The sequence below is a fragment of the Octodon degus genome, unplaced genomic scaffold (assembly GCF_000260255.1).
Source record: "Octodon degus isolate 3935 unplaced genomic scaffold, OctDeg1.0 scaffold00046, whole genome shotgun sequence".
In the NCBI taxonomy this organism is placed as follows: domain Eukaryota; kingdom Metazoa; phylum Chordata; class Mammalia; order Rodentia; family Octodontidae; genus Octodon; species Octodon degus.
This window is the reverse complement of record NW_004524622.1, coordinates 13,904,428-13,915,377: the sequence shown is the minus strand read 5'-3', so window position 1 is coordinate 13,915,377 and position 10,950 is coordinate 13,904,428. Positions and strand designations below refer to the sequence as shown.

The 10,950-nt window shown below is 39.9% G+C and overlaps 1 protein-coding gene across 2 annotated transcripts in view; it reads right to left on the bottom strand.

The window, feature by feature from the left end:
- Positions 1-550: 550 nt before the first annotated feature.
- Positions 551-10,950, bottom strand: part of Rnls (renalase, FAD dependent amine oxidase) — a 405,492-nt gene continuing 395,092 nt past the window's right edge. Inside the window, exon 7 of one of the 2 annotated variants that reach the window (XM_023716220.1) lies at positions 551-597. In XM_023716220.1, the coding sequence (XP_023571988.1) occupies positions 574-597 (24 nt within the window). In that variant the 3' untranslated portion in view covers positions 551-573. Of the gene's footprint in view, positions 598-6,608; positions 6,659-10,950 lie in introns of those variants that run through there. The other variant, XM_023716221.1, reaches the window with a different exon arrangement.

Here is a 10,950-nt window from a genome sequence, read left to right as displayed (position 1 = left end):
TAATCCCAGTGTCACAGCCTTAATCCACATTGACCCAGTATGATCTAGGTGCCTTCCTAGGAGGGGTTGGGAGAACACCTAGGTACAAGTCATGACCATATCCTAAAGGTAAGAAAGCTTATTACTATTTTTCATTTCTTACCGAATTCAAAATGGTAATAGGAAAAAAAAAAACAACATTAGAAATGATATAAAATTTCACTAAACAAAGTAATAGGAATTTAAAAATGGTGGCTGTATTGCATGATGTTATCTTCAAATTAATATTTTAGATTACCAGATATAAATGTGCAAGATTGGTTTAAAGAAAAAACAAAACAAAACAAAAAAGTTAAAAGAAATTCAAAAGAAAAAATACTATGAATAAAAAGAAAAAGACTTCAGGCATTAACTGCTCTTTTCAAAACCCAGCAGAAATCGGCAGCACAATTATTCAAATTATCCTGCATACATACCTAAATGTATCTTTTTTCCCTTGTTTCTTTTGTCCTTTCCTCATCCCAGTTTTTCCTTCCCATTCAACAAATTCTTTCCCTTTCACAGTGTAGTACTATCTCTAGTCTGCAGGCACATCTACACAAGAAGCCAAGTCTTGACCTGAAGGGGATTTAAAAGCACATGATGGCAGTATACTAAGCGTTGCTGAAGGACACAGTTTTGGAAGGGCTGGTAGAGCTAGGCGTCACACCTCCCCATGCCTGTAGGCCGAACTACTATAGATATAGGAAAAGGCTGGAACTGGTGTAGTGTTTGGAGGCCCTTTTCATATCTAGTTTAGCTTTTTCTGTCTTAATATTGCCATTAATACTCCTCCCCTTTTTTGCTATACTTTCTTGCTGGATGTTTAAGGCCAAGTCACAGTAACACTATATTAACCAACTTTATCAAGGTCAGATAAGATTCCTCAGGAGTTACTTTCTGGGTCATGTGAGGAGCCTCTTAGTTCTTCTAGTTTTCTCCTTTACCAGTTTTATGATTTTCAAGGATGGGTCTTGGTCTGACGTGGCCATGTGCTTCCCTTGAAAGGACAGGAGGCATTTCCCTCTTCAGTGGCTCTCCCTTTGCTGAAAAAAAGTGGATTGACTCCTGTCCTTGAGGGATCAACATTCCCTCTCCTTGGTGGTTGTGTGACCCACTGGAGTGGCAGGGCCCTTTCAGAGGGGCTCCTGCCATTCTCTGGGTCCTGGCTGACCTTGGGAGCAGGGCTTGAAACATTGGCTGCTCCCCTAACCTTTTTATCTTCATTAGTTTTGGTCTCTAAGTCTCAGTTCTTGCACACAAGAAGGTCAGTTACACCAGTCCTGAAGTGGGAGCAGTAGGCCTTCATCCTGCTATAATTCTTTTTGCATAAGGGGACACTTTGAGATATGAAGTAAGGCCAGAGAACCGCTATCACTTCCATTAATTATAGCCATCATTAGTATTAAGTCAGTGTCGTATACTATCTGTCCTGTAGGTGACGGCCTGTCGCTTTAACATACTGTTTAGGCTGCCTTTTAGCATTACTGCAGAACATGAACAGATAACAGTTATATAATTTATGCAGGAAGTGCAAAAACAAAAATAAGAAGAGCAAATATAGCATATTAGGATAACTATTATGGCTATATTATAGGAAGTTAGGGAATTACTATAGAAAAATTAGGGTTATTATTTCTAAAAATACATTAAAATGTTCATTTTAATATAAAGTAACACCAGTAACAGATTACCTTTGATTACAGAATAGTGAATCACATAAATCATAAATGTTCATCTAAATTTGTAATTAAAAATGTATTTAAGTAGAGTGTATGTACTTATACTTTAGAAGTGACAAAAGTATAATATTTAATTATTGCAGTATTGTTAATTATTGTAAGCACTTCACCACATGAAGTACATAGTGCTTTAGGTTCATCTAACTCTGATGATATAGTTAGGAACACATAAACACAAGTCTGAAAAAATTTATTATTACAAGGAATTTTGGTTGAAAATACCAAATAAGGTAAAGTATTTTTCCAAGTTTTATACTTTGGAAAGCTTGTACATTTAAAGACCATAAATGCATTTAATATACCAAGAATTTGGCAATAATAAGCATCATAGGTAAAAAGTATCTTATACATATATAACTTATTTTTTACTTTTTTTTTTTTTTGGCAGAACTGGGGATAGAACTCAGGCCCTTGCACTTGCCAGGGAAGTGCTTATTCTACTGAGCCCTAGTTTTCACTTTTGAGGCAAAATTCCTTTAATGGGTTTCTGTAATATAATAGCACTGACACAGGTCCAAAGTTACCTTTAGATCTCTTACAAGGTTAGGAAACAATGTCAATGCTGACTAATAAAGTTCTTACATAATATACTTGATATAAGGTCATATGCTCATCACCTAGTATCTCCTTTTTGGATTACTGAAAGGTTTTTATGAGCACATTTTGAAATAAACTTTAATTCTTAGCACGGGTTTTTTAAGTAGTCAAAAGCCTAATGATAGAAAACAAGAGAAATTATCTTTTTTTTTTTTTTTTTTTTGTATTTTAGTACAGGGTCTTCAGGGTCTCACTTCACAAAAAGGACTTGTAGTGATCCTCCTGTTTTCAGCCTCCCAAGTGTTGGGATTACAGGTGCGTGCCACCATGCCCAGTCTCAATTACCATTTTAGCATGCCCTGGAGGCATGGCCAGCACCGCAGGCTGGGGATGGAACCCCGGTCCCTGCATCTACCTAAGCAGGCGCTTTAATCCACTGAGCTATCTGGCTGGCCCTACAAGAAATTATCTTAATGAAACACAAAACCTGTTTCCTAGTCTAGATTTTGTAAATTTAACCAATAGCATTTAAATATGTTAAGAAAACTTTATCGGCTTAGTGGAAACTTCTCGATTTTTAAGTTATACCCACCTTAGTTGTGTATAATAACTTCCTAATGACGTTTGTTGGGGTAGAGCACAGTAAGACCGCAAATACTTCCATGACAAAGAACAGCTAAAGAATTTCGTGATGACAAAAACTAGAGGAGCTGGCCGTCAGTGGACAAACTGAAGGAAACCGCTCTAGAGAGCTGAATGCCAGCCCTGAGGGGACACTTGTCCAGTACGCGATTCCCTAGGCCCAATTCTGGATGAAACTTCAGAATTATTTTAATATAGATTTATATAACAGAACTTTTAATTTAGTAGATTTAAAGCAATATTAAATATTTACATATATATTTTTATGGAAGCACATGTAATAAACAAAACATATAATTTTAAATAAACTTTAGAAAGCCAAGAGTACCTGAATTTATATCCAGCAAATGATGACTCATGTTATGAATGTTTACAAGCACTAATCCCATTCGTATTTACTCATTATTTCATTTAAAAAATTCCTTTAGATTACTCATGAGAACTAAAGTGTAGCATAGTGGACATTTTAATCTATATGCTTTTTTCTAACCAAGAAAACATTCTAAGTTCTTGTATGGAAGTAATGTTTATGAAACCAGTTTTAAAGAAAAATACTTTTTATTGACAGACAACCTGGGCAGAATATATGACCAACTTTATTGGCATTTTTATTCTTAACTTACCAACCAATTTAAGTTGGCTCATGCATAAGCCATAAAAGCAAAAGACATTTAGGCAAATTTAGGCATGAGTATTCATCTATCTATAAGCCAATTGAAACACAACTTCTGGAAGATAATGCACAGATATATGTTCCTAACACACACACACACACACACACACACACACACACACACACACACACATATATTAACCTAAATTGTATATAAACTTTTTTTTTAAATCAAACTTAAAGGATCTTATTTCTAACTTTTATGGAAACCTTGAGTCTAGCAATTTTTAGCCTCTAATGTTTTGAGTTTGGTAACTCTTGAATATCTGGATAATTGAGTTTTTTGGGTGTGTGTATGAAAGTCACAAGTCTATAAAAAATATAAGCACCAAAGATGTTCAAATGGAGCAGCTGCAAAACACTTTAACCAATTATTAAAAACAGATTAGCAGGCAGACAGACAAGAAAACATATAGAACACATAAAACAATTACACTAGATCAGAGTGCACTTTTGGATGTACTGGCCGTGTTGAATTATAACATTTTTTTCTTAGGTTTATAGCTATAAATAGACTAAATCAGTTAGAATTTTCCCTAGAGGGTATCAATTAGCACTTTCTTTATTATGTAAATCATAACAGTATTTTCTTTAATATTTTGAATATGTTTTTTCTTGTTAATCAACACCACACTTATAACCAATGAGAATCAGAATGCAGAAAGACAAAAGAGCTGCCAACTGCAAATATTGGAGTATCTGTTCATCTCCCCTCATTATAAAACCAAGTTTGAGGCCACTTTTTTTTTTTTTTTTTACACTCTAGAAAGCTATAGAGAAAAGTTAATGAAAAAACAAATGTTTGTTTAAAAATGGTCCCAGTTTGTAAAATACAATGTGGAGGTAGCATTTTGGGGACAGACATTGAGTTACCCATAATCTTTTAAGATGTGCAGTCTAAGATCTCCCTTGTGTACTTTTTTTTTTTTTTTTCGGAACCGGAGACTGAACTCAGGCCCTTGCGCTTGCCAGGGAAGCACTTATTCCACTGAGCCATCTCCCTAGCCCTTTCCCTTGTGTACTTTTGAAGAGAAACAATCAGATATCTTTTTAGCTTTCTAGAGTTAGATGTTGCCCAAGCAACCTGCCCAAACTTCTGGAGGTTACACTGCATGTGCAGCCTGGCTGAACTTTCTTGGGGTAAGGTTAAGGCCAAGCCCACCATTTCTGGGATCTGCCCCCACTTTACTGGGGGCACACTGAGATAGGAGATTAGGGTTTAGCACACAAGGCTGGGGAAGTAGGTGTGACCTGTTAGTTACGAGGTCCCAGAACACATGAGCAGAGCAGTTCCCAAAGCCCTGCACTTGATTTTTCTTGTAAGAATATGAGCAGGTTTTCAATAGGATGGTCTAGACTGACATCAGCATGAGGCTTGGGGTCCCAGCACCCACCTGGATGTAGAGGTTCATATAAATTCCCTCGAGATTTAGACAGCATGAAAAGGACACAGGCCCCAAGAAGAGCTCACTATGATGGTTTTCTTCAAAATATCCCATCCTGTGTCCTTCCTGGGGTTCTTTTATTGGATTTTTTCTCTTTCACTCAGCCCAAGCTTGCTCTGCAGCATCTTGACTGTTTCTACCTTACTCTTCACTTTCACCTTTTTGAAATAAACTTTGTCACTTTTTCCCCCTCATTTTGTCCAGTACTTTGTTCCAGACCAAAGCAACCTGGAAACCTACTCCAGAAGGCAAGGCTAGCACCACAAAACCTGGTGCTGTTTACTTGGTGAGCCACTTTCAGAAGGAGCTACCTGGCGACAGCACTGTGTAGCGTCTGGCACCAACTTTCTCCAAGTCGCCCTTAATGCACAGCCTGCTCCAGCTATCTTGGAGGGAGACTGCACGTGCAGCATCCCAAACTTCTTGGGGTGAGGCAAAGGCACACCCCAACTTTTGGGGGGCAGGCCACTCCCTCCCAACTCTCCATCATGATTATAGCTGTTTCTGTCAACCAGGCAGCAATCTGTGCTGGGATCAGCTGGCACTGGCCAGTTCTCCTATTGGTATAGCCAGAGAGTAAACATCCCTGCCCTGACACACAGTTGCTTACAGACATTGAGGCCCCCAGTGTATGCTTCAATTTGCATGTTTCACAATAGACCAGAAAGGCAGAAAAAAGCACAACTGAGGAACTTTGTGCTTGGTCACCCCAAAAGTCTTTGTATCTAGGGATTTAGGGAGCATCTAAAAGAAGGAAATCTCAGCTGGGTGTGGTGGCACATGCTTGCAGTCCTGGCGCTGGGGCCCAGGCATGAGGGTTGCTGTGAAATCAAGACTGTGAAGTGAGTTCAAGACCAGTTTGAACTATGTAGCAAGACCCCACCTCAAAAAACCAAGAAATAAAGAAACTAGCAAACAAAAAACAAAATGTGGAGATGTCAATTATAGAGCACAATCTGTTTTAGATATGGAGACATGTGTGAGGCTAAATCATTGTAGAGGGAGGGAACAGCTGTCACTAGAGAAGTGAGCCAGTGAGGCCCCAGAAGTGTACCACGGGCAGTGGTAGGGTGTGGACAGAGGGCTCTCACACGGAGCAGAGTCATGGCATATGCACCCTGGGCAGCCGCAGCAGACTGGAATGAGCCCTTGGGAGTGCTGACGGCACACATCTCCAAGCAGCTCTGAAGAAGAGGACTGTTTGCCCCCTTCCCCCTCCACTGTGCAGCTTGGAACTGCCCTGTGGGTAGAGGAGGGAAAACGGTTGGACACTGGCTAGTCATGCCAAGTCACTGAGTCACCACGGATCTTTCTCTCCCAGTGCATGCCCAGAAAGTGGATAGCATACACTTCCATCCCCACCCACTCCCACAGGGTGGTGGTGCTGGCTAAAGAGAAGGACAGGCTCCGGGCATTTGAGCCTTTGTTAAGCAAGTAGCTCAGGCATGATTTATTTTCCTCTTCCTCTTTCATCAGCATAAACACACAGGTGTGGCACAGAAGGAGGAACCTCTTATCTCCACCTTGGTCCAGGAGAGGTAACTGTGAAGCCCTGGCTCCTGTCCATTCCTATTCATCTTCTAGTTCCTCATCTCTTCCTGCTAATTAAAATCACAAAAAATTTAAATTCCTTCTTAAAAAACAAAAAAAGTTATTTGTTCATATCCCCCCCCTTTCTTTGGTTTTGTTTTGTCAGAGATGGGTGTTCCATTGCTGTAAGAAAAGCTGTATTTGGAGAAGTCTTTAAAGGACCTTTTCATACTTGATGCCAGACCAAAGATTATAGGTATTTGAATTCAGCAAAATAATCCAATATTCCATATATTCCAATAGTCCATATTAGTAGTGGGTTATCAGAACAACTGGAAATTGTCCAAAGTTGTTGATGTGAGCCTTTTACAGTCCAACATATTAATATAGCTTTTTATACCTCGTGGTTACACCTTTCTGCTGGATGGTTAAGACCAAGTTAAAGAAATTTAAATATCAAAAGTGTACCTGGAATAGGAATAAGGAAAAAGACAAAAGAAAGAAAGGGGAAAGATATATCTATGTATATATGCAGATAATTTGGATAAGTTTACTGCTAATTTTTGCTGGTCTTTTGAAAGGAGCAGTTAATGCTTAGTTTTTTTTTTTCTTTTTATTCTTATTTTATTTCTTGTTAATTTCTTATAACTTTTTGGTGCTTTTTTGTTTTGTTTTAAACCAGTTTTGCCTGGTTATATCTAGTAACCTAAGCAACTAATTTGAAGATAACACCATGCAATACAACAAACATTGTTGAATTCCTATTTCTTTGTTTAATTTTTATCACTTCTGTTGCTGTTTTTCTTATTGCTATTTTGTATTCTTTTAAAAATAAAATATATTTTAAAAAATCACTAAAAAGGTTAAAGCACTTTAGTTTCCCAACAGGTGAAAGCCTCAGAGTGGAAGAAGATGAAGTGCAAGAGGAGAATAAACTTGAAAGAAATGATAGAGCAGGAAGAGAAAAGAAAAAAAGAGAACTGATGGGTCTCTCCTTATGTTGAGTACATAGGCCTTTCCAGGTCCTGAACAAAGTCATCAGCTGTCACTGACATGTCCAGTTGAAACTGCATGAGGGAGGCTATGTCCCTAGCCACCCAAAAAGGGAAATTATGGATTAGGCAGGCAGAGTTTATGCCCTTTAATTTTTGACAGTGAGAGAGATGAAGGAGGGAAGGGAAAAAAAAAAAGACTAAGAAGCAGTTTAGAGACCTTCTTTTAAGCTCTTAGAACCCAAAGATGTGCATGATGCAGAGGTACCTTTATTCTGAGTCTGGTTCAGGGTGACATCCCAGGTGACATGCCATGTCATGCGCTCTACTATATTTTGGGACTAGATTTTTCCACAGAGTGAATAAGAAAACTTGGCCTTAGACTCTGGATGGATCTTTCCCCATCTGTTTCTCCTTAATGATCAAGACTGAGGCCCGTGTGATCCAGGCATGGGGTATGCTGACCCGGGGGCATGTCTGGTGAGGCTCCTACTCCTCTCAGAATGCACCCCTTGACACTTCTGTCAATTTCTGGCAAGAGAGATCAGGTGCCTTGTAGCTTCACTGCTTTTGTATGTGAGCTCTCATTTTCTAGGGACTTAGAAACATCTAGCTGAAGAAAGCAAAACCCTCAAATCTTCAGAGGTTTTCAGAAAGAGACAGTAAGAGAAAAAGAGAGGGAAAAATGAGCATAAGAGAGGAGCTCAGAACAGTGAGAGAAAAGAGAAAATGGAGAGTGATGGCAGGGGAGAAAGTAAAGGAAGGATGCGAGAAAAATAAACAAAAGAAAGGTCTGTATCAGTGGGCAAGGGGTTGGGAAATGAGGAATAAAAAAACCCAAATCTTTGGTCTTATCAAAGTTGCAGTCCTAATATCTCTTTGCTTCTTGGCAGGTTTGCCAAAGGAAACGCCACTGGCATGAGCACCCCAAAGAGAAGATGAGGAAACTTGACTCACTTCACCCGTGAATGGGTTGCAGGTTTGCTGATTTCCATCACAGAGAAATTAATTTCAGACATGCCAGTATGAGGTACAGAGGCACAAAATTAAAGAATGTACTCAAAGAATATGGTGCATGAACTCAAGAGAGGTTCACTATAGTCTGGGGTTGTAGATAATTATGGATTTGGGGTGGCTAGAAATTGATGGCATTTGTGGATCTATATGAAGTTTTATCTTTTTCTGAGGAGGGTGGATTCCACAGATGATGGCCCATTTTACAGGAGAAAGGTGGCACAAGAAAGATGTATGATCTAAGACATTTCACCTAATGACATTCTTTTGGTGGGAATTGAGAAAGTCTTAATACCTAGTTCAGATTGGCCTTGAATTCACTATGTAGTCAAGGCTGGCTTCAAACTCCTGGCAATCCTCCTGCCTGAGCTTCCTGAGCTCTGGGATTACAGCATGCACTACCATACCTGACTGAAAGTACAATTTTCAAATTATAGTTTTCCTTGTCTCCTTTCTACCTATCTTTGTTTTTCTGTTCTCCCTCTGTTCTACTCAGCATCCTCTGCAATTCTACAATGTTTGCTGATTTGAATCCAAAACTGAGAATAGTAGAAGGTTTTTGTGTTGCTAGCTTCCCTTGTATTCCAGGACCTGGTTTTACTAGGTGGGAGACCACAGTTTCCAAATGCCAATTTCTCAACAATGAACAATAGATGGGAAATATATGATCCAATATTCAAGCAACTGGAAAATACCTTTTCTGTATTATTTCATTTAGAAGGCATTTCCTTGTTTAAGGAAAGAGTGAACAAAATCTTGTGTTGGGGGATACTGTAGGTGAAGAAATTTCTTTAGGGTCTCTTTTTTCAGTGTTCTGGAGAGCCAGGCTCCTGCAGGTGGACAGGGCTCTCGTAGTCTTTGCACACAAATAGCTCTTGGTGAGTTGGTGGCTTGTGTGATGTGCTGAGGTCTAGCAAAGATTTAGCTCCATGGGGTCACCCATAGGTCACAGGCTTGATCACTTCCTCTGTTATTTATCTTTGGCTTGTGGTATTGGAGTCAGTCTTTGATAGTGGGCACTTTTTACCACAACTGCACAGAATCAAGTCATTCAGTGATTTGGTTTGAGGTAGAGGAAGCTTGGCTTTCAATGCTGTGAAAATGTCGCTGTGAGATAATCTAACTCTGTCCTTCTCTGAGGATCTAGTTCATAGCCAGAGTGATAGCTGGTGATGCTTCCCTGCCTTGGGTTGGAAAAGGTATCATCTTCATGAAGACAGACATTTTTCAGTTGAGTAATTCTTTTTTATATTAATTTTATTGAGAAAGAAGTAGCAATGAGACATTTTCAAAACAGAATAGTAGGATAGTTACAATAATTAATACATTGCATATTGTTGTCTTCATAGTAGTTATTCATAGTACAAGATGCAGACATGATATCTTGTCTAAACACTATTCATGAGACCCGGACCTAGCCCAGGTCCAGTGAGTGTGTGGGAGAGCTTCCAGCTACCCTGCGGCAGTGGGACCAACTCCTGGTCCCAGCCAAGGCGCAGCGTGGGTGAGACCCTCATCCACCCCCTTGGCAGGCCCCCCACCATCCTGCAGCACCTCCCCCACCCCGTCCCCCAGGTAGGAATTTCTCCCGTGTTCCGAGAACACCCAGACCCAGTCCTAGCCCAGACCCGGTGAGTGTGTGGGAGAGCTGCCCCTACCCCTACTCCACCTTGTCCTGTCCAGGCTCAGCTCAGGCCTGGCATACAAGCCTGCATTATAACCCTGTAGCTGCAATCCCTGCAGAGAGTATAGAGGATAGAACCACCCAGCTAATCCAGGAGAAGAACGTTGTGCCACAGGGGCACAACAGGTTCACCCTCAAGGGCAGCAGCAGGAAGGAGTTGAGCACAACAGCCAGACCCAAGCCAGGCACAGCTGGATAAATCCAAACTTTGTAGATCTGCACCTGAACTTCAGTATGTGCTAAGATTATAACTACAACGAAGATCTACAAAAAGGTCAGAAGACAGTGCTACACAAAATGACAAGAAGGAACAAAATGCAACCTCAGAACCCAAGCCCACTCGGAAAAAGTGCAGAGGACACTAAAACAGAACAAATTGGGAATCACAGAGCTGAAAGCAATGAATCAACAGCTTCTGAAATAAAGAAACAGCTCCAGAAAGGTATAGAGGAACTCAGATTGGAAATAAAAAAGAAATCCCTGAATTAATGACATCTGCAGTAAAGAATCAAATGCAGAAATATATGGAGGAAACCCAGTGCCCAACCAGAACAAGTGTGGAGGACACTACCTCTGCTCAAATGCATGAATTAATAGCGTCGATAGTAAATAAGCAACAGCAGAAGATATAGAGGAAATCAGAGTGCAATTCTTTTCTGAAATAAAAAAAGAA